At 39.4% G+C, this 23607-nt stretch overlaps 1 protein-coding gene across 1 annotated transcript; it reads right to left on the reverse strand.

The window, feature by feature from the left end:
• Window positions 1–5672: 5672 nt before the first annotated feature.
• LOC139169669 (mucolipin-3-like) lies at window positions 5673–20518 on the reverse strand. Its single transcript, XM_070756204.1, has 12 exons — window positions 20297–20518; window positions 15130–15297; window positions 13828–13979; window positions 11596–11682; window positions 11422–11518; window positions 10265–10364; window positions 9398–9510; window positions 9158–9307; window positions 8532–8633; window positions 8288–8410; window positions 7710–7916; window positions 5673–5843 (listed from the first exon to the last, which is right to left on the reverse strand). Exons 1-12 carry the CDS (start codon window positions 20516–20518, stop codon window positions 5673–5675), a joined length of 1692 nt encoding a protein of 563 aa, XP_070612305.1.
• Between the last annotated feature and the right edge of the window lie 3089 nt (window positions 20519–23607).

A 23607-nucleotide genomic window follows, 5' to 3' on the forward strand; every position in this document is an offset into this window, starting at 1 on the left:
GGGCACATTTCAGAGAGAGGGACTCCTCCTTCTGGGCCCAGCCAGATCTCAGTAACACATGTCAGGTCAGCCTCCTCATCTAGGAGTAAATCCTGGATGAGGGGAGCTTTATTTACAACTGACCTGGCATTGAATATCAACAGCTTGAGCCTATGGTTCGAGATTCGCTTGTCGCCAGTACCCCGAGCTAAGCTCATGGGGCCGGAACAAGGGATTGCTTTCAAGCAGCGACCTCTTCTTCCCCGAGAGCAGCCTACCCCATGTCTCCCAACATATCTGCCTCTCCCCAGCAAAACCGGGATATTCTGGCCCTGTGCCACCCTAGATATGGGCTCCTCCACTCCTCCCGCCTCTATATTGCAAGAGGGCTAATATCTCTCTGGTCCTTATATTTTACAGGAAAATGGCAGTAATAGAAAAAATTACAACAGAAAAAGAAGAAATGAAAATTGAAATTGAAAAAACCACATTCCAAAAAATTGAAAATATTGATAAAAATGAGGAGCTCTGCCGAGAACATTACAAATTGCAGTGGAGGTGAGAAATTCTTAGATAGCCACCAGAAACTACAGAAGAAAGGCTCGTAAGTCTTCACATAGTTCATCAAATCTTTGCACAATCCTATTAAGTTCACCCTGTCTGTATGACATTCATAATTTCATAAGGTATTTTTAATGTGTATTTAATAAAAATTGAATAAAAAGGTTGATAATTCAAGTTAAAAAAAACCCTGGGGCTAATTTCTCTCTGGTTTTCATTATTTGCAGGAAGACAATGGAAATTTCAAAACTCCTGAATGAAAAACAAGAATTAGAAATAAAAATTAACGAACTTGTAAAGGAAAATAAGCAACTTTGGAAAGAAAAAAATGAAATTTCTGAGAAGATTGAAGAACAGTTGAGGAGGTGTTTTTGTATGCGTTGAGGAATGTAGACGCTCCGCTGAACGCTGAACGCTCCTCAAATGAAAAAAATAAACATTGGATTTTAAACCCCATTGAACCTCTTGGAGTCTCAAATAAACTGGACTAAGTAAAAAGCTAAAACTTTGGAACCTGGAAATACCTTGGGCTTATCGGGGGAGAGTAGAAACAACGGGAAAACAGCCTGCTTTCCATTCGGAACTGTGAGTAAACAATAAGTTAATTGGGGGAGCGAAATGGCGGAGGCAGTTGGGGCAGAACTGACAGAGAGAATGGACGCTTTGATTAAAACTTTTGTTATGGTCGGTCAGCAGCTAAAAGAAATGCAAGATGTGGTGGCTAAGACTGAGACCGAGCTGCAAAAAGTGAAAATAGAACAGCAAGAAGTGAAAATAGAACAGCAAGCCCAGGGTATTAGGGTTTTAAAGATAGAAGAAGGAAGGGAACAGGACCGCCAACGTATAAATATGCTGGAAGACAGATTAAGAAGAGCAAAGTTACGTCTGAGAGGATTTAAAGCAGATTTTGCCGATGGCAGAAATATGATCCAAAATATTCAGCAATGGTATAAGGAGTATAAGATTGAAATTCAGGATCATCAAATAGAACGTGCACATTGGGTTTTCGGAGCGCGAAGAGACGGGAATCAACGAGACATCGTAATTAAATTCCTCTCAGAAAAAGCAGCTGAAACAGTCTACAAAGGATAATTACTAACCTTACTTTTAAAGGAGCCTCGATCCGGGTTTTGAAGGATTTGTCGGTGCAAATTTTGCAAGCTAGGAGCCAGATTTTCTAATGACATTAATTAAAATGATGCATTTTGGAGATAAATTTAATAATTTTATAGAAACTATATATTCAGGCCAACAGCTAATATAATAATAAATGGAGATAAGACAGATATAATTAATATTGAAAAAGGAGTTAGACAAGGTTGTCCAATCTCTCCGCTACTATATATTTTGTACATTGAAATCTTATTGAACTTTATGACAACAAATCCAGATATTAGAGGTTTGAAAATTAAGGAGCAACATTATAAGACACAAGCCTTTGCCGATGACCTAGTCTATATCATACCATTAAATTCGGGATTGGAATTGTTAAGGGAAATGGAAAAATTTGGAAAAGTAGCGAGGCTCAAAATCAACAAGGATAAAACAAAGATGTTAACTAAAAACTTGTCCAAGAAACATATAGAGGAATTAGAGGAAAGAATAGAAATTAAATCAGTTTAAAAAGTTAAGTATCTGGGGATTTGGCTTACAGCCAAATGTACTTCGATAAAAAAAGACAACTACCCAAAATTTTTAAAGGATATCCAGAAAGATTTAACGAAATGTTCTAAATTACAAATATCCCTGTTAGGGATCTCAGTAATTAAGATGAATGTACTTCCAAAGGTACTTTACCTATCTTCCTTGATGACTTCAACCCACCTCACATTTCCCAGGAAAAAAAAACAAGGAATATAAAATCTTACTGGAGAAGATTTGTCCAATGTCAGCTAAGTTATGGCATGCGCTGCACTCTTTTGGACTACTTTCAACGGATCTTCACTGTTGATCATTTTGTTTGCTTGGAATCAAATCAGCTGTATGTATAAATTGATACAGAGAAACATGTGTATCTGGCATTGAAAAGCCAAATTGAAAGCTGGACATTTTGAAGGTGAAAAGGAATCAACCAAAATCAGGATTGCTTCCCTGACTGCAACATTGCTAGCATAACAGTACAGCCTTTGTGGAAGGGAAGTGCTGCCTTATGAGGAGAGTTCTCAGACTTCCATGGCCATCTCACAGTTATAAGCCGTGGTCTGGTCTTGCCATGACCCTGGAATTTGGGTGCCAAACTTTAATTAAAAAGTTGAAATTGGATTTCAACTGGATTTCAATTGAAGGGCCATGAAATTGCCCTTTCAGCTCTGAGCTTTGCAGTTGAAATCCAATTTCAACTTTTTAATTAAAGTTTGGCAGCCAAATTCCAGGGTCATGGCAAGACCAGACCACGGCTTATCCAGGGCCACAGAATATCTCTGTTGCTTGAACTGGAGTTCCCAGCAACTATAGAATGATCTTTGGACTTGATATTTCCTCCATTTAATTTGCCTCCTACAGGTACTTAATAAAGCTTGAAATCTCCTTATGAACTGGTGTGTTTGTTTGGTTTCGATTCTCAAAAAGCCATTTATTTGGCAGCTGGCCATTGCCTGACACTTGCACACACATACACACACACACACATACACACACACACCCACCACAGAAACATATCAGATTTATTTACTTTGAATAACAAGGTAAATTTACAAGTCTTCAGAGAGGGGTGGCATACAAATCTAATAAAATAATAATAATAATAATAATAATAATAATAATAATAATAATAATAATAATAATATTACAAACAAACCAAGGAGCCACCCACACACATTTATTGTTCAGAAGCAATTGTGCCAAGAGAACAAGATCACTGGTAAACCAGGCTGTCACCAGAAATCCATTGTATCCGTAAGGTACCTGGGATGGACCACCAAAATGGATCTGGCCTTGCATAGGCAGTCCAAAGCAGGCTGCAGCACTACCAAACCATCAAGCCACACTGTGCCAAGGATAGGAAGCTTTGCTTGCTTTCCTACGCAGTAACCTCCCCGGCTGAGCAAAGATGCTGGAGAGGAGCACAAGCCCCTTGCCACTTTGTCTGAAAGGGAAGAAGCCATGCTCTGCTCACCCCTCCTGAAATGGAGCACATCATCTCCATGCCAGGAGAAGCCTTCCTCCCAAGTCATTTTTCTAGAAAGCAGAATTCTGGGCTGGCTCCTGGTTCTACAGCCATGACAGCTAGTATTTGGGCACCAGCAAAGAAAGCCTTCCGTTCCTTTCATTCTAGGTTAAGCTGAAAGAAAAGAGCCCATAAGGGACCACATAACGCTATACTACACCTGCCAAATGACCTCACCTAATGGTCTCATCTACTTTTAGTATTAAAAGGAGCAGGAACAAACCCTGATCACTCAGACCATGCTATTCATGTGTTCACACAGTGCTTGGAAGCTTTGAATTTTGGATGAGGAGAATTTTGTGGGCGTGGCTTAATTTGTAGAAGTTGCTTGTCGGTCATATAACTGGGTGGGAGCGGCTTTGTGGTCATGTGACTGAGGTGGGATGGTTTGGTGATTATTTGACTGGGTGGTCATGTGACTGGGTCAGGGTGGCCAACTTGACATCACTAACATCAAGGGTTAGTTAGGGTTAGGGTGTCTGACCTCTCCTCGCCTCAATTTCCCTATTTACTATTACTCAGCATGCAAACTATGTTATTTAATCCTATGTATATATGCCATATGTAGACTTACATATTACATACAGGCACACAAAAATATACATTATCTACTATGTGTACTGTATGTGCATGAACACGCGCGCGCACACACACAAACACACCTCTTCTGAAACTATACATATTCAATCTCACTTATTGCGTTTGGAAAAAACATACCCAGAGTTCACGCTCTGCCACACATTTAACTCTGACTTCTGTACATTAAAACATTCCACATGCCTTCAGATTTACTTCCCTAGTTTGCACATCACTATTAGAGCCAAGAGATGTCATGGATTGAATAAAATGTGGCAAAACTCACTTAACAACGCTCAATTGGGCTCAATTGTGGTCATAAGTTAAGGGCTATCTCTGCCTTCCTCTGCATGGCAGCCTTGTCCTAGTAAACTCCTTCTTCTTTCTGGCAATTGTTCTCTCTGTTAGAGGCACCAAAATAATCCAGACAGTGTAAGCTTTCCTGCTGCAGCAGGGGGTTGGACTAGATGACCTCCTAGATGTCTTCCAGCCCTAAATTGCTGTGTTGTTTCAAAGTGTCTTCTGAAACAATGTCTAGAACCACAGTTTGTGGTGCTTCCTTCCTCTTCTCTCTCTCTCTGTTTTCTCCCTTTCCCCCCTCCTCTTCCTTCCTTCCTTCCTTCCTCTATTTCTTTTTTCTCTTTTTCTCTTTTTTTGTCTCTCTTTCCCTTCATTCCTTTCTTTCCTCTTTGATGATTTCTTACTGAATCTGTGATGATTGTCCAGCTCCAGAATCTCCAACTACTTTCAGCAATTTTTGCCAATGTTTTTATTAAGACCTAAAAGAAGGGGAAAAGGTACAGAGATGTTATCCAGCTGCACAAAAATATAATAAAGAGAAAGAAATCAAAATGGTCCCATTTTATAAAATCAAACAAGATCTATTGATCTAAAGAAAATAATTTTAATAAAAATAAGTCACCCTGAATAAGAAGTGCAAGGTTAGAAACTGTACTGTTAAAAAAACCCAAAGAATTAGTGGGGATAATCACAATTGCTCACTATACAAAAGTATAACTAATACCAAAGTTATCTTATCCACCATTATTTTAAAGGTTCACTGGTATCTTTATTCCTCAACCCTCAGAAAGTTTAAAATAAATCAGTAATTGCTTTCACTTTTAACCATTTGCAATTCTGAAAAATGGGTATCTATCTATCTATCTATCTATCTATCTATCTATCTATCTATCTATCTATCTATCTATCTATCTATCTATGACATTGGGGGATCATGGGAATCCAGAGCAGCTTTCAAACAACCAGTGTACGGTCACTAGGCTTATGAGAAAGTGCCTACAGTTTCACTAGATTCAACACTGATGTTCTATTAACCTGCTTTCTGTTCTCACAGCAGCCAACTTAATTTAATATTGAAGAAACCAAGCTGTCAGATGATGCATCTGTCACCCAGGCCTTTAGTCACCAACCTTTTACAACAACAGAAAATATTGATAGGACTCTCCTCTTCTAATCTGTATCTTCCAGAGTTTGGCAGGTCTTTGCACTGGGCTATGAATGAATGAAGTTCTGTCTCTGGAAAGCCTTCACGCTGGTAATGCTAAAAAAAAAAAGTTGTTATGTAGTACAACTCCAGTGGATATTATATGGCTATGAAAAACACAATTTTTAAAGAGGGATAAGGAAAAATAGGAAAGGTCAGGTTTCTCCTGGTGAGTTAGAAGCTATTAAAAAGGAGAAAAGTGAGGTTCTTGCACCCTATTTCTCATCCACCTTCCCCCAAGTTTCCACAAGAGATTTGGAGATTAGGGTGGACTTGTAATCTGCATTTTATCGGTCTTTAAACTCTGGTAGAAATGACAGGGGAACACAACTTTGAGCCTCAGGATTCCAGGCAGACTCTAGTAGCCTTGGAGGAAATATTCAGATGTCTTCCAAATGATGCTGCCAAATTATACTTTTTCATATGAGAGAAAAGGAAAATTCTGAAATCAAAGAGCAAAGCCACCTTCTCCAACTCCTTGTGATTTACATGGATACATCCATTCAGTTTTATTGCCCAGGAATGGTAAGAAAGTGATGTGGTTTTGCCACCTTCCAGGATGGGTTTTCAACTTCCCACAGCACTAGATTTTTTTCAACTTCCAATATGAAAGCTAACCAGAGCCAAATCTGCTTTGTCAAATCGTACGTTAGCTACCTGAAGATGCGGACGGCTGCTAAGGCAGTAATAAAATAATAGAGAGGGAGCAAGGCCTTTGAAATATGGCACTGGAGAAGACTTCTGCGAGTCCCTTGGACTGCAAGGCGATTAAATCGGTCAGTCCTAGATATCAACCCTGACTGCCCTTTAAAAGGCCAGATGCTGCAGATAAAACTCAAATACTTTAGCCACCTAATGAGAAGGAAGGACTCACTGGAGAAGAACCTAATGCTGGGAGAGATTGAGGGCAAAGGAATAAGGGGATGGTAGAGAATGAGGTGGCTGGATGGAGTCACTGAAGCAGTCAGCGGGATATTTAATGGACTTCAGGGGATGGTAGAGGACAGGAAGGCCTGAAGGAATGTTGTCCATGGGGCCACAATGGATTAGACACAACTTTGCATCAAAAACAACAAAAATCATAGGAATTGTGTTGAATTAAATATCCTTGTAATTCAATATAAACATAACATTAACTTAAAATCTTGTCTTGTTCCTGGGGTCTTCTCATGTCAGTATTGCAAGAAGAGTGCTTGAGGGCTTTTCATATTTTTTTTGTCTTTAGGGCCTACAGAGGACATTAGGAAGTTGGAGCACCCAAACTATCTTCTGAAGAGATTCCCTCATATTATAGGCAATGGGAAGGGAAAAACAACTGTTATCATAGTACATGTCCTCTTGCCCAAGGGAAATTAAGCATAGTAGTTCAGATTAAAGTAGAGTTGGGAAATTAAGCAATAGGTTATAGCCTTAAACTTCAGTCTTGGTTGTTCTAAAGAACTTGCTCAGTTCTTTAGAACCAGATAAACCATGCTAACAAAAAAAATTAAATACAAAAAACTTATCACTCAGCTATGGAATAAATGGAACAGATGGCCTGTGATTTGGATGCATTATGCGCAGGCCAAGACCACCCCAGTTCCGCAAAGGGGGGAAACATCGCAATACATTATATGACGGTAACATGACTCTGTGAGTTTGACATAGACTGAATAAATGATGACACTGCATCATGATGTCATCATGCAAATGGCCCTTTTTTGCTTACTTGCAGTAAATATGAACTTATCAGAGCTCTATGTCATTTGTATGATGATGTCATGATGTTATGCTGAATTCTTGCAAAGGTGTAGAATATCTCTGTTTGCACAAGAGAATAATGAAATGAACAAAATCATTTGATATTCAGAAAACTATTTCAGAACTTTTGGAAATTCACATTTCAAAAATTAAACGTAACATCCTATAGTGATGTTTATGTACCTTCACTGTTTCATACGTGTCTGTAATTAAGGCAATGAAGAGACTCAGAACCATGTAGATAAAGAGGCTAATGAAAGAGTAGAGGTAGATCCGGCTGAACAGCCACACCAGGTAGCTTTTCTGTTGCATTTTTGCAAAAGTAGCAAACATGTCATCTCCATTTATCAAAGAGAAAAGACATTCAGAAACCATATTCAAGGTATGGAACTAGAAGAGAACAAATATTCAGGAACAAACAGACAAAAGAAAAGAAAATTATTTCCATTTTTTGCTCAAGTTGTTTAAAAAATACTGGTCAAATACAGTAAACTGCAAATAAATGTTACATGTTTTACTCAATACCAGCCCTTGAAAATCTCTGGATATTACAATATTTTATTAATGTGCATCAATGCCTCAGATAATGCAGAATATATACCTATACGTGACAACTCCATATTCTGGTGATCATGTATAGTTACATAACTAAAGTGATAAACTGGCCCTTTCAGATATCTTGGCAGCGTGCTCATTTTGTTAACATTTGCCCAAGACCCTTCAGATACAAAACTAGATGACAAACATCCAACTCACAGTACCTTAGCATGATATGGGCCCAGCACAATCCAGCCACAGAAACAATAACCCAGATAGATCATAGCCGCACAGGAGCAAAATCGAATGACATTGGGCAATGCTGCACGGAGAGTCAAAATAAGCAGCTGAAAAACAAGGCCCAAGAAAAACCCAGAGATGCTCATTAGACTTTCCAAAGATATTCAGCATTGCCAGGTAATAACAGAAAAGAATACCAAGAGCATGAGTGTTCCAGAAGATCCTTACATTATATTTCTTAAAGAAGCTGAGGTAGCGGATCACTCCAAGCCACACAAGCATGGTGGAAGTTCCTAACAGGATACTGCAGACGTCATAGCTTGTCAGACTCTATATGAAGATTAAGATGATGTTCAATAAATTACACTAACGGAATTTCAGTTGGGGTGCCCATAAAAAAAGGACCTTTTATATTCATTTTAACTCTTGGGGATACCATATTTTCTTTTCTTTTGACACTGAGATGGGAGACATAAAGTTCTGCTAGATTAGGAGACCGTTCTGGGGAGGTGAGTAAACCTTATTCCATTAAAAAGAAATGGGCTAAAAATGTCAGGGCTGTTTCCTGGTGGACAAAGAGCACAAATGCATTGCACAGCAAATTAATAGACTTTTAATGATATGCACAGATACTGCTCATTTCTAATTTCTAATGATATTACCATGGATAGGTAAAATATACAGCTAGAAAAATGCCTTCTCTGGAGCAGCAGTTTTCTCAATGTGACCATTTCCCCCAGTTGAAGACTCAAGTGAACTATAAAAATAACAAAATTCAGGTTGGTCAATAAGATTTCAATTGGGACTTCCAAAACTGGAACACAGGTCATCTAATCAGCATTCAAGTCACTTACCTTAGCTTGTATCTCCATCTTTAATGTAGAACCAACTATGGTAAGAAGGTCACTAACGATGATCATGATATACCATCCATTGACAAATTCCACTAGATCAGAGAAAGATACTTCTTTCTTATAGTGATGTTGGAAAAAAGTCACAAATTCCTAGGATACGTGAGAGGGCAAGAAAAGAGAAATTGCTATTGAAAAGCTGCAATTAAATTTATTAAGAGATACTGACAAACATAAGCTTACCCTTTGTAGATAAATTCCTTTAATTACAGATCGTGTGCAGAGAATCAGTGATGCAAGACATGTCATTATGACAAAACCATCAAAGATCATCATATAATGGGTATTCTTCTGTACTGGGAAAAAAAAAGATTGATTTACTTGTCTATGCATAATAGTTAACCTGATACTCTCATAGAACACATACTCATTTGTGTCTGAGGGAAAATTTTCTTTGTGAAATTGCCTTGAGAGAGTGCTAATAATGGAGAAGAGGCCTCCATCTTACTTCATTTTTCAATACAGGGAGAGGTGGATAATTAAAGGATTCAAAGCCATCAAAAAGAATGAATGCTTCACACTTTTGATAGTCTAAAGAGGACCCCTCCTCCCTCAAGTTATGTAGTTATTTGCATTTGGGGCAAATTTCCCATTGTGGGGAATTCCCTTCTAATATACTGTAAATCAGAAGTGAAATTCAGCAGGTTCTGACAGATTCTGGAGAACCAGTAGCGGAAATTTTGACTAATTAGGAGAACCGGCAAATACCATCGCTGGCTGGCCCCAGAGTGGGGTGGGAATGAAGATTTTGCAGTATCCTTCCTTGCCACGCCCACCAAACCTCACCCACCAAACTGGTAGGGAAAAATTTTGAATTTCGCCAGTAATGTAAATATTAACCATATAGAAAGAGACTTTTTTAAGGACTATAGGTGAAATGATGTAACACACATATTCAAATTGCGTGCTCAGTTGACAAACATACTTAAAAAAATATAGTTACTACAGAACATAGCAAATACTATATTTAACTTCATGCATCACTAGGCCTTCAATAAAACCTAATAAGCACTAAATAAGTAATAACAAAAGTATGTTTTTTAAGCTTACTTGATCCAGAAACATGCCAGTCTTTACATTCCTTGATGGCAATATCATTGTCTAGGCTTATTTTAATTCTTCCACTATGAGCTTTGTTATCAAAGAGTATCTGTAGATATTGTGGAGATAGAAAAGATGCTATTATTCTTATTTCTAAACACTCGTTAGTTCAGATAGAATCTGAATAGTTTATGCCTATTGCTTGGTAATAAAATCAAAATCTATATCTATCTACCTACCTACCTACCTACTTTCCATCCATCCATCTATTTATCTATCTACTATTCTTCTCAAAAAAGCCATAAAGTCTTATAGTTAGCTTGAAGTATAACTTTGAAGCAGTGATGGCATATAAAAAGCATGTTTTGTAGAAAACAGAAAATGCTTGGAGTTAATTTAGTTCTGTCAGTGTACCATTCTCCCCCAAATCTAAGCAGTTTAAAAATAAGGTAGAGAAATAGAATAAAGGAAGACTATATCTGAATAATCCTCGAACAAAACTTAACAAGAGAACATGACCCAATGTCTTCATCTTTTTAATATTGTTTCAGAAATTTTGCTATTCTTATCACTATTTGGGTTTTATTGCACTTTTCCATCTGAGGAGTATTCAAGTTGATCGCCAGCCACAGTCAACCAAAAATAAATAGAAACAAATTTTAAAATGTACAATTACAATATAGTTACACACATAATAAAAGTATTAATATTATTGTTAATATTATTGTCAAAAAGCTAATACTATATAGAATTATGTTTTGAACTTAACTAAAAGAAGAGTAGGTGAGTTACCGCGAGAATTAATGTGAATTGTAGGACACACACACACACACAAAGAATAGCTGATTTACCAAATGGGTATTTGCAGCTGTGGGCAGGCAAATCTCTGGTAGCAATAAATCATTGGTGCCTGCCTCTTGATTAGCTTCAGCGTTATCATTTCACTTTATTTTCTACTTCTAAATTGCTAATGTATATACTGCAATAGTCCACTTTAAGAAGAAGCTGACACAATCTAGGCCCATTTCTCCCATCCCAAACCTGCCCTTCAGAAAATGACTAATTACAAGTCTTCATCAGTTCAATTTTTTTTACTTGCTTCCTAGTTTATCTGCACATAAACAACCAAGCTCAGAAAGTTCCAAGGACTCCACCTCTGTACTTACTGTTAGTGTGAAATCATAGCAGTCTGGGAGTTCGTGTTGTCGAACAGTCTGGAGATTAATGGCCTTCAGTTTGAACGTGAGTGTCAGAGTTACAAGTCTAGAACAGAGACCGGAGCTTTATTTCACCATTACCAAAAATGTTCAAGAATGCCAGCAACTTTTATTTCTCCTCACCTCTGGAAGTCCAAAGTAAAATTGAAAGGAGTCTTCCTAAGTGTCCCATTTTCCAGAGGTAGCATTGGCTCCACATAAAGACACTCTATCGGAAGACAGATGCTTTACGGCATATAGAAAATACTCAATATTTAATAAGACGAGGAAGACAGAAAATCAGTAATAAGGAATCTGGTCACTAGTAGTCTTATCTAAATAATACGAGATGTAAAATCTTTCTTCATACTTGCAAGAAAAAAGCAGCTATGTTTTTTCATTAATTTAATGCATATATTTACTGAACTTCTGCCTTATGGGAATTCTTATTTGATAAAGAATCCCTGAAAATATCTGCTTGTTAAAAATAAACCCAAAAAGGAAATTTTATACTTGATCCACAGATCAGTACCCTAATACCCTAATTTCTATGGTTACAGGCCCTTCTACTTATGACTGTAGAATGATGTTTCAATGCAGTTATGAATTACTTCCATCTGAATAAAATGAAGAAACAGTAATTCAGAAAGTTCTTGTACTGTAATTATTTGTATATGTTACACATTGGTTCATGTAATTGCATACATATATCAAGAAAAGACCCTCAATCTGTCAACAGTCCTTTAATATCTTTCATACCCAAGAGGTTTAAGCTAAGATATCCTTACAGAATTCAGCTTTTGGTATTGTTTGGAAATGTTGTGCACATATGTTTACTACATTAGTTCGCTAAGAGATTATTATTTATGTCACTATTTCCAAACTCCAAAAATAAGTCACAATGCTTCTGAATTCTCATAACAGACACTACCAATAATTCTATATGTTCAGTAATCAATGTTCATGTTGAACAGTTAAGACTGTCCACTCAAATTTATTCACAAAGTTTCAGAGGCCAGTAGTCAGCCAATATATTTCGGTATTTGCCTAAAGCACATAAACATGAATGGCTCAGGCAAGTAAACTAACTGGATTTGTAAGTGCATTGTAAGGTGACATTTTCTTCAATACTTCAGGGCAAAAGTAAGAGCGCAAAATAATCCACACAGCAAACATTTATGTCATCCAACAGGATACTAATGCTTTCTATCACATGTCTACAGTCTGAGGGCACTGCCTCACTTTTCCTAATAGTAAAGTTCACCATGAACCTGAATCACCAATTAGTGTTGGTGATGTTTGCAATGTTGAGTTGGTAAGACACTTTTGTGGATGAGGGACATCAATTGCTTCAATTTTGATTATACTACAGTATCTTGCAAGTAGATGCACCCTTAACTCTGTTCAATAATTACCATTATGAAGAACCTGCTTCAGATACAATAAAGTCAACACACTGGGCTATGAGTCAGCCATTTTTATCAGCAGGGTATCAGGCCACTTTGAAACTAAACCACGTACACCCTAAAGGTGCTTTTTCAAGAGGCACCTGGACTTTCTGGTTTTTCTTTCAAGATGTTCTGTTTCTCATCCATGAAGCTTCTTCAGCTCAGAGTTGAAGAAGCTTATTGGATGAGAAGCAAAACATCTTCAAAGAAAAACCAGAAAGTCCAGTTACTTCTTGAAAAAGCACCTTCAGGACAACCATAACCTGGATGACTGAGAATCTCCATAGATATAAACAATGTACGTCTATATGGAATATACTAGGTCTGACTGAAGCTGACATCATTTGAGTGAAATGGGGCAAGGAATTAAATGAAGCACCACTACTGCAGTTTTCATGACTTAAACAAGACTCTAATGTACAAGTAGTCCTCACTTACTAATCACAGTTACTAAGTGATATAGTCATAAAGTGAAACATCCCATGACAGTTCCAGTGCAGTCATTAACCAAATCACCTCAGGTTGTTAAGCAAAATGGCATATGACTTTTGTGACTTCCTGCCATTTTCCCCAATGATTCTGCTTGTTGGAAACAAGCTGAGAAGGTGACAATGGATGTTGCAATCGCTGCAAGTTCAGGGATTGGTCTTAAATATACCTTTTCACTGTTGTCGTAACTCTGAACTGTTACTGAATGAAGCAATTGCTAAGTGAGGACTATCTGCAGTAGTTGAATTTCTTCCTGTACAAATAAAACATCTGAAGTGTCTACCCATTATATTGTAATGATACTGGAAATTACTATGTGTTTGCTTTTAAACACTATGACTTTGCTCAAGTTGTCTCTCTTTCTGACCTCCGCCCACCCCACTCTCATTCTCCTTTCTCTCACACACACAGAAACAATCTATCTGATTTGAGTCGTTCAGTTTCAATTTCTGGGTCAATATCGAAAGTGTCATTTCCAGGGCTGATAATTCCTCTCTTGTAGAAGTACTGACATATTGCCATGGGCGTCTCTTTTGATCCTTTCTTTTCGTAGGCGTGATTTCCAACCGAATTAGCACGCAGCTGTAAGAACTAAGCGACAAGGTACAACCAGTTAATGGAGCTGCCTGGTAATTAAAACTGAACTAATTGGAGACGCAAGAGAATGTCTGCGATGGAACATCCTGCTTTTCAGATTTATTGATCTCATGAATAGAATTACAAAGACTAAGGTTCAAATAAAACTCGGTGAAATGGATTCAGTCATAGAAAACCTCATTTTTATGGGCCAATTGCCTGTGTTACCTTTATCTCATGAGGTTACTATGGAATTAAAAGGTCTGCATCTCTTGCCTCATTAGAGCCAATGCAAGCTCTATGGTATAGGAAACCAATGTGATTTTCCTTCCATTCATATCTGTTTACATATAATGACTTGGCTTTTTCAAGCTTAGTTTAGGTTCAGTGTACAATATTTTATAAAATACTAGCTGAAAACCCAGCGCTACATGGGTATTTATAGACCTCAAAGCATTTGTCTGACAGGGAGCCATTGAGAAGGGTCTTTTGCCCCCTACTCCCATGCCTATCACCCCTGCCCTCCCCTTCCCATGTGATCTTCTTTCCGCTCTTTCTACAATCTTGGCACTTTGCCCCAAATCCACCAGGGGGCGTCGTCTGCCTCTAACAGGGAGTCATTGAGAGGGGCCTTTCTTCCCCCTACCCCCATGCCCATCACCCCTGCCCTGTCCCTCCCCCCTCCAACGCACTCCTCTTTCCCACCCTTTCTACAATCATGGCACTTTGGGCCACCTTCTGTCAAGAGAAGGGAATATCAAGTGCTTTCCCATTGGCCCAGTGGAGGACAAATGTCATGGCTGGCTTTCTAGAGGAAGCTGTGACAGAAGTGAATCATAGACAATGTCCACTCTAGGACGCTGCACTCACTCTCATTAATGGCCCAGATGTTTCAGAGTTATGCTGGAACACACACACACACTAAGGGGTACTAGGGTGTCTTACTCCCACAGTATTTGTTTCCAGAGGGTAAATCATCTGTGTACCAAGTTTGTTTAAAATTGCTTGAGTCATTCCAGACTTATGCTGGAACATACAGCCGATAGATGGATGGATGGATGGATGGATGGATGGATGGATGGATGGATGGATGGATAGATAGATAGATAGATAGATAGATAGATAGATAGATAGATAGATAGATAGATAGATAGACTAATATTACCTGGTTTATTGCGAAAGAGATCTGGTCATAGACCTCTTTTTGCGTGTACACTGCATAGGTGTCATCCATGCTGTCCATATAGCCTTTCAGGAATAGATGCTTAAAGGATACCGTGTTTTCTTCTTTAAATGTAACCACCATTTGATTGCTTAAACCAAAAACTACAAGCTGAAAATATCAATAGAAAGGGAATTCTTCAGCTAAAATACTCAAAAAGTCCATTCTGACCACAAGTACATTAAATTTTTTAATTGATGGAGCATTCGTAGCTACCGTATCTTTCAGAGTATAAGACACACTGGAGTATAAGACGCACCTTAGTTTCGGGGGAGTAAAATAGAGGGGGGGAATCTACCTATCAGGTATTCATCTGGTTAGTGTTCTTAGTCAGTTCAGCTCGAACACATTATTTTATCCTCTGGTTAGGGCTGAAAAAGCCTTTTTCAGAGGGGGTAGGAATGAAAGCAAGCCTGCAAAGACTTAGGGCTGGAAAAAACCTTCTTCGGAGGGCATAGGAAGCAGAGAAGATTGTCAGCACCTTGCTAGGGCTGGGGAAAAAAACTTTGAAAAAGTAACATTCAAAGTATAAGTCACACCCAAATGTTCAGCCTCTTTTAGGGAGGAAAAGGGTGCCTCTTATCTGTATATTCCGAAAAATACAGTAGTTCTACCACCATTCCCTACTCATTCTCTTGGTAGTTTCATTTTACCCTGAGAGTGTGAAAGGTAAATAAATCAGGAATTGAACATATAGGAAAAAAGAGCTGGGTACCATCCCTCCGATTTACAACTTTTATTTTCATTCAGTGGTCAAAGACTCCTCCTATATTTATGTAACTATATTCTTGTTACACTTATAATTTAGCCCAGTTCAATATCATGACTATTTTATTCTTTTTGATCTTGGATCTGTTTTGCTGAATAAAAACATAATATAATATTAGTATAGTTCATATTGGACATTTTCATACTATATTCTGAACACACATATTTCCTTATAGTTGGTGATCAATGAGGATTTAATTAGTAGAAGGCTGAAGAGTGACATATATAATAATGAAATGAAACTGCAACTATAATCTTGATATTGTTCATTGTCTCTACTTGACTAATAGCCTATTCTGTTCATTACCCCAATCCAGCATCCATCAAATATTTGGACTAAAAGTTCTATAATTCCTAAACGAGATAGCTATGTTAGCTGGCACTTATGAAAGTTCTTTTGCAACACAGATGGAGAATGTTGAATACTCTGTATATTTTTGTTACCGGGGAGACAATGTAAATAGGTTGCGCCTGATTGGTTAAGGCGCTGACAGCTCGTTTTGAGCGGGAAAAAAATTGTATAAATAGAGCCGGCTTTTCCCTTGCCAGCTGAGACGCGTTCCAGCTGACAGTCACTTCCTAAGAGCTGAAAATAAACAGAACCGTCTCGTTTACTCGCTGTCTCGAGTCACTTCACCTGGCGACGACGGAAGAACGAGCCTTCGCTTGCCGCTATGGATTCCCTGCCTGTCGGGAGAGCCCCGGACTTCTTCAACCCGGAGAAGACTACATGGGACGCTTACCTAGCGAAGTTCAACGTCTTCCTTGAGGCTGCTGGCATGAGAGAAGCCGACAACGATCGGAAGAGAGCGATCTTTCTAAATTACTGCGGCTCGGAGATGTTCGATCTCGCCCAGACATTAACCGACCCGGCTCCGGCGAATTCGGTCTCCTGGGACTCGCTGAAGACAAAACTCGCAGCCCACTTCAAGCCGACGAAGCCGCTGATCGTCTACAGACACCAGTTCTCCAGAATGGGGCAGCTAGAGGCCGAAACAATCAACCAATACGCTACGCGCCTGAGAACCGTGCTGTCAAAATGCCGGTTTGAAAACCCGGAAGCTTGGATGGGACCTGAAGATCCTCGTCTCAAACAAGATCTCAACAAGCTCCTGGCTGCGGCAGAATTCTCGGCGGATGCTACTTTGCACGCGGCGAAGTTTGCCGCGAGGGGCATGGCCTCTACGATTTCTTCTCGACGCCTGCTTTGGCTTCGACATTGGCAGGCGGATGCCAAGTCGAAGTGGCGCTTGTCATCTGCCCCTTTCGAAGGCACGAAGTTGTTCGGGGAGGTGTTGGAGGCCGTCCTTGTGGAGGACAAGGACAAGAGGAAGGTCCTCACCAGATCCTCCAGGCGCCAAGATCGCAATAGCACCCCGTACCGACGCCGGCAGCCATTTCGATGGGACCCAGCTTCCGGAGTTACCCAGGCTTCCAGACCTTATTCACAAGGTCAATATGGTCAGTCCTATTCGTACCGAAGCGATAGGACCTGCTTCCAGGGCCGGGGCAGGGGATATCAACCGTTGAAATGGCCCTTTCGAGGCTCCAACCAGCGAGGTTTCCGTGGAGCCAAGTGACTCCACAGGGCAGGTCCCTTTGGGGGGAAAACTCCAAAGGTTTTGTACCGCCTGGACGGCCACAACCTCCGATGCTTGGATTTTGGACACAGTGACCCGAGGGCTCCGCCTCGAATTCTTATGTCTCCCACCTACCCATTTTGTGCCCTGTCCAGTGCCCATCGATACTGCCAAACGGGCATTGCTGGAGCAGGAGATCGCTCATCTTCTGGAAATCCACGCCATCGAGAAGGTGCCAGCCCAAATGGAGGGCATGGGGTTCTACTCCAGGGTCTTCATAGTACCCAAGACATCGGGAGGTTGCAGGCTAATTTTGAACCTGAAGCACCTAAACAGGTACGTGTTATACCGCAGGTTCAAAATGGCCTCCCTTCGCACCATACTCGCGTCAATCAGACCCCGAGATCTCATGTCATCCATCGACCTGAAGGAGGCGTATTTGCACGTCCCCATCCATCCGGGACACCGAAAATACCTCCGGTTTTATGTCCAGGGGCAGCACTACCAGTACCAGGCGATGCCCTTTGGCCTAACTTCCGCACCGCGTACCTTTACCAAGCTCCTGGAGTTCAAAAGTAAAAGGTTAGAACTATCCTATGTTAAGGGATGTCTATTATGGGGTGACCGGGTCGTGATTCCAGAAAGTTTAAAGTCTAAAGTTTTGACTATGCTGCATGTGGGTCATCCAGGCATCGTAAGGATGAAGGGGCTAGCAAGGGGGCATTTCTGGTGGCCAGGACTAGATGCCCACATTGAGAGGTGGGTGTCCAAGTGCGACCCTTGTCAGGAGTCAAGGCCAAGACCTCCAAAAACAACGCCTATGGACTGGGATCAGCCCCAGGGCCCCTGGTCTAGATTGCACATAGATTTCGCTGGCCCCATTGATTCAAAATATTTCCTAATTGTAGTAGATGCATATTCTAAGTGGGTCGAGATAATATTAATGCATAACATCACCACATGTTCCACTATAAAAGCTTTACGCCATCTGTTTGCCACGCATGGCTGCCCAGATGTGTTAGTTTCTGATAATGGGCCCCAACTGACAGCCAGACAGTTTGAACTCTTCCTAGATCAGTTAGGGGTAAGGCACGCCCTCATATCTCCTTTTTCGCCATGGGCAAACGGATTGGCAGAGAGATATGTTCGGGTTGCCAAAGAAGCATTGAAAAGGGCTGGCCCTGGGGAGGTGCAAGAACACCTAGATGAATTCCTATTGGCACAACATATAACTCCCAATGCAAAAACCAACAGGAGCCCTGCAGAAATTCTTATGGGCAGGAAACTCAGGTCAACCTTAGATAGATTACACCCTGTGTTTTGTACAAAGAATTATATGACTGAAAATGCTGAGAGACATATGTTTATAGGGCAATGTGTATTTGCAAGGAATTTTGATGGAGGCCTTAAGTGGCTTAAGGGCACAGTGTTGCAACAAAAAGCACCAAAAACATATTTAATTTCATTGAACGATGGCCGAGTATGGACTAGGCACATCGACCATTTAAGAAGGTGCCCAGAAACTGAGTCTAGTGATCAAACACCGATTGTACACACAGACAAACCGATGGGAAACGACGCAACTCCAACATTTATGGATTTAAATATGGACTCACCCCTTCGAAGCCGCTCAGCCAGCACATCGGAGCCATCTTCGTCAGCGGAGGTCGGTGATGTGCCAGCCAGCTCAACTCTGGGGGCCGGAGTTCAACCTGGGCCCTTGGAAGCCAGAGGAGGTACCGACGAACCGACCTCCTTCCATGCCGACGACGAAGGACTAACTGAATTGCGCAGGTCCACAAGGAACACCCAAAGACCACACCGATTGGCTGAATACATCACATGGCTTTCTGAGTAATCTGTATGTTTTTTTTCTAGGAAGGGAGGGGTGTTGAATACTCTGTATATTTTTGTTACCGGGGAGACTATGTAAATAGGTTGCGCCTGATTGGTTAAGGTGCTGACAGCTCGTTTTGAGCGGGAAAAAAATTGTATAAATAGAGCTGGCTTTTCCCTTGCCAGCTGAGACGCGTTCCAGCTGACAGTCACTTCCTAAGAGCTGAAAATAAACAGAACCGTCTCGTTTACTCGCTGTCTCGAGTCACTTCAGAGAACATATGATGAAGATACATATATTATTAAATTTGTCAATACTAAATACTTGACAAAAATATTTTCTTCCAAAATATTCAGTGTGTAAGAACACAGGTCATTTCAATACTTACAGATGGTCCTTGATTTACAATCACAATTATGACCAACATTTCTGTTGCTAAGCAAGGCAATTATTACATGAGTTGTACCTGATTTTATTTTTAAAAATGGGGGGGGGGCATGGTTTTTAAATGAATCACTGCAGTAATTGATTGAATTATGCGGTTGCTAAATAAATCCAGCTTTCCCTATTGACTTTGCTTGTTGGAAGCCAACTGGGAAGATTGCAAATGCAGGTCACATGTTTCTAGGATGCTGCAACCATCATTAGTACAGTACATGCTGGCTGTCAAGCGCCCAAATTCTAATTATATGACCAAGCCCTTGTAACTTTAGACAGTTGCTAAACAAATGGTTATAAGTCGAGGACTGCCTGTATTAAGGTCTGAAAGTTTCAAATACCAACCGTACAGATGGTTCTAAAAACACAAGTCACTAAAGCAGCAGTAAATCAGAGGTTGTCACTCAACTGGTTATAATTACTTGAATTTATATAGCAGTAGCTAAAAATGTGTAAGTAATAATTGTACTGCAGCTTTGTATCTCACCTGGATAGTGACCATAGCTATTTTCAGAATTTGTATGCCCAGCTTCCACGGTTTCCTTCCTCGGGCCCAGAATTTTTCACAGGGATTCATAAAGAAAAATTTAAGTTTTCTTCTTAACTGATCTTCCAGAAGCTGGCACATTGATGCATGATGTTTTACACTGTATAAATGTTCATCATCCTGAGTACTGCAGCTGCCTACAAGCACTTCAGGATTTTCCATTGCTGGAACAGAAAAAAACATTAGCAATATTGGAATGATTAACCAAAAATGCTATGCATGTATTTGTGAGCATATCTAAAACTCAAGGTGTGATTGTCTCCTTTAACAACAAGAGTTTCAACTCTAAACTACAAGTATTACAGCAACTTCCATGCCAACTTATAGCCCATTGATGTTATTTCATCAACTAATCACAGCAGTGAAAAAGATATTAACAGTGAAGAAAAATGAGTTCTCCCACAGTTCTCATGTTCCTATCATAGAAAGCACTATTTTTGGAACCAAACATAAGGAGGTTTTTCCCATAAACACATTATTTTGTTTATCAGTTTTCCTGTTAAGATTTTACAGGATATAGTTTCACGAGTTATTTCTCAAAAAAATCTTCGACATTTCTCCCATCCTCCCCCTCTCTTACGTGCACATTTATCCTTGGCTCTTGCTTGATTTCTGCACCATCATAAAATGGCTGAGAATCACGGCTTCTGAATGGTCTAGAAGTCCAATAATGAATAACTGGGTTCTTTAAGACATGTATATTATATGGAACTCCATTCTATGTCTTACCGTCATACAGATCACACTTTCAGAGAAAAGTCACAGAACAAACCAATTTTTAAATCCAATTCCTTGAGCTAAGAAACTTTAGCACATTGAGGGAGTTCCATAAACAACTTCCTGGGCTTTTTAGTATTAGGAACCCTAGAAATTACAATATATTCTGTTTGCTCTTAGAGTACAGATGTCATAGAATCTACTTAAACTTCCTTCTAATTCTATTGACCCCCTCACAGAAGGCATGTGAATTATTTAGTTCTGTATTTGCAACATTGGCCTTAATGTATTACAAATTGTTGTTAGAGGACAACAACAATGTTAAAAGCCGGTGTGGCTCCATTCCAAAATAAGTGTGCTCAGAGGCAGGTCTCTCATCTGAAAAATGGAGCTTTCTTCTATTCATGTCTGGGTAGAAAGACAATAGATAGGAAGTAGATCCACTGTGAGAATGAAGACAAGGTATTATCAACATCTTTAATACTGAAGATACCAGAAAACCAGGTTAACTAAATTCAAAGAATTTATTATTGAGAATTGTATGGTGCTCAAGAAATATAATTGCATTACTGGTATTGCTATGAAAAACACAAGAAGCAATATTTGGGGAACAGATTCCTACGCATACGAAGGACAAAGAAGTTAATCTATAAAGCAGTAGCTCACTTCCCTTCTCTTTCCCTCCTCTTCCCTGGTCCAGGATCTATATTATATGTGGCAGATTCCTCAATTCATCTCTTTCTCTTTCAAAAAGCACCAACGCACAATTGATATATTAAGATAAATGGGAGGAAAATCATTGTTATCTCATTTGACACTGGCATTTAAACGGGAAGTAATTTTGTGCTCGTTCTAAAGCAGTACAAAAATATTTTCATATACTGTATTAAATTATTTTGTGGGACCTATCATATTTGTGCAAGGTGACTGTCTATTCCACAGGATTATTAATGTCATATCGATCCTGTAATACTGCCAACCCAACAGGGATGCTCATAATCTCATAAGATACAGCAAAACCCATGCAAATCCAAATTATTTATATAAATGTTGCAGTCAACTTATCAAATATAATGCTAAACATTTTCTTTATTGATTTCAATTGCCAAATCAGAGCCAGAGGAAGTAACTATATGCACAGAGTTAATTAGTGAATATACAGTCCATTTTTGGTATCATCATTTGAAAGTAATACGCCGCCTCCGAACTGATTTAACTGTTGCTCATAAAATCATACATCACAATGTACTACTCCCTGTTGGCGACTACTTCACCTTTAACAACAACAACAACGCAAGAGCATGCAATAGATACAAACTAAATGTAAATTGCTCCAAACTAGACTGCAGAAAATACAATTTCAGCAATAGAGTGGCCTGGAATTCACTCTGTTGTTTCTTCCCCCAATCCCAAAATCTTCAACCTTACATTATCTACAATAGACCTCTGCCCTTTTCTAAGAGGTCTGTAAGGGGTGTGCATAAGTGCACCTTTGTGCCTACCGTTCCTGTCCTAATGTCTCTTTATCTTTTCTATCTCTACTTTATACTTATATTATGTTAAACATACTACAATACAATACTATATTTGTATGATAAATAAAATAAAATAAAGAAATAAAGAAATAAAATAATCAGAATTCAGAAAAATTTTCAAAGAACGGGAAGGCAATAATATACCGGTAATCAAATCCTTGAGTTGAATTTTATTCCTGATGACAACATAGGTAGATTCATAAAGTGGGGTTTTGTGGGGGTGGGGGGGTGGGGGGTGGTGGAGGGCTACAATCAGTGTGAAGGGCTACCAAACCTTTTACTACCACACTGTGGGCATTGTTTATGCAGGACGCCCTGCATTTCCTTTCATCATCTTTCAGTGCAACTTGGATGCTCTGGGGTGGAGCTCCATTTTTGCTACCCCACTGCATCCCCCCCGCCCCGGTCTGTGCAGTAGCCCACACCCGGCTACAATATGGAAATGGTCTTGCCATTGCATTCTAGGATTTTTTTTCAGCTAGTCTACACATGAGATCCTTCACAGACCAAGTGTTTCTAAGTGCTAAATACAAGTACGCCCTACTCCACTGTTCAACTAGACAAGATTTGTTGAAATTTTGATTTAGTTGGTCATACTTTTCAATTCAATACAATTAGTATATTTTTCATGTATTTATTAGATTTGTGTTTAGGAAGTTCAGAGTAGGTTTATAAATTAAATTAGAGTGGTAGATTTAGCTGGCCATCTATGGTTTGTCAACACTACTATACGAGTGTCTCATAGAAGCAGAATCTAAATTTCTGACACTGTCTCAATACTAGCCACTGATGATTATTATATCATACCTTATAACTAAAATCCATTTAAAATAACTGAACTGTTCCAAGCTAAAATTAAAAAGCCAGATGAATTTGAAAAAGGGGCTATGATTAACTTTCACCACTCAGTTGAAGTTAAAAACAAAGTTCTAGAAAGCTTTTGTTCATTCACTTAGATATGCAAGTACAGTATTTTAACCTTTTCCACAATTTTGAAAA

Source organism: Erythrolamprus reginae, chromosome 1 (genome assembly GCF_031021105.1).
Source record: "Erythrolamprus reginae isolate rEryReg1 chromosome 1, rEryReg1.hap1, whole genome shotgun sequence".
NCBI classification, from domain to species: domain Eukaryota; kingdom Metazoa; phylum Chordata; class Lepidosauria; order Squamata; family Dipsadidae; genus Erythrolamprus; species Erythrolamprus reginae.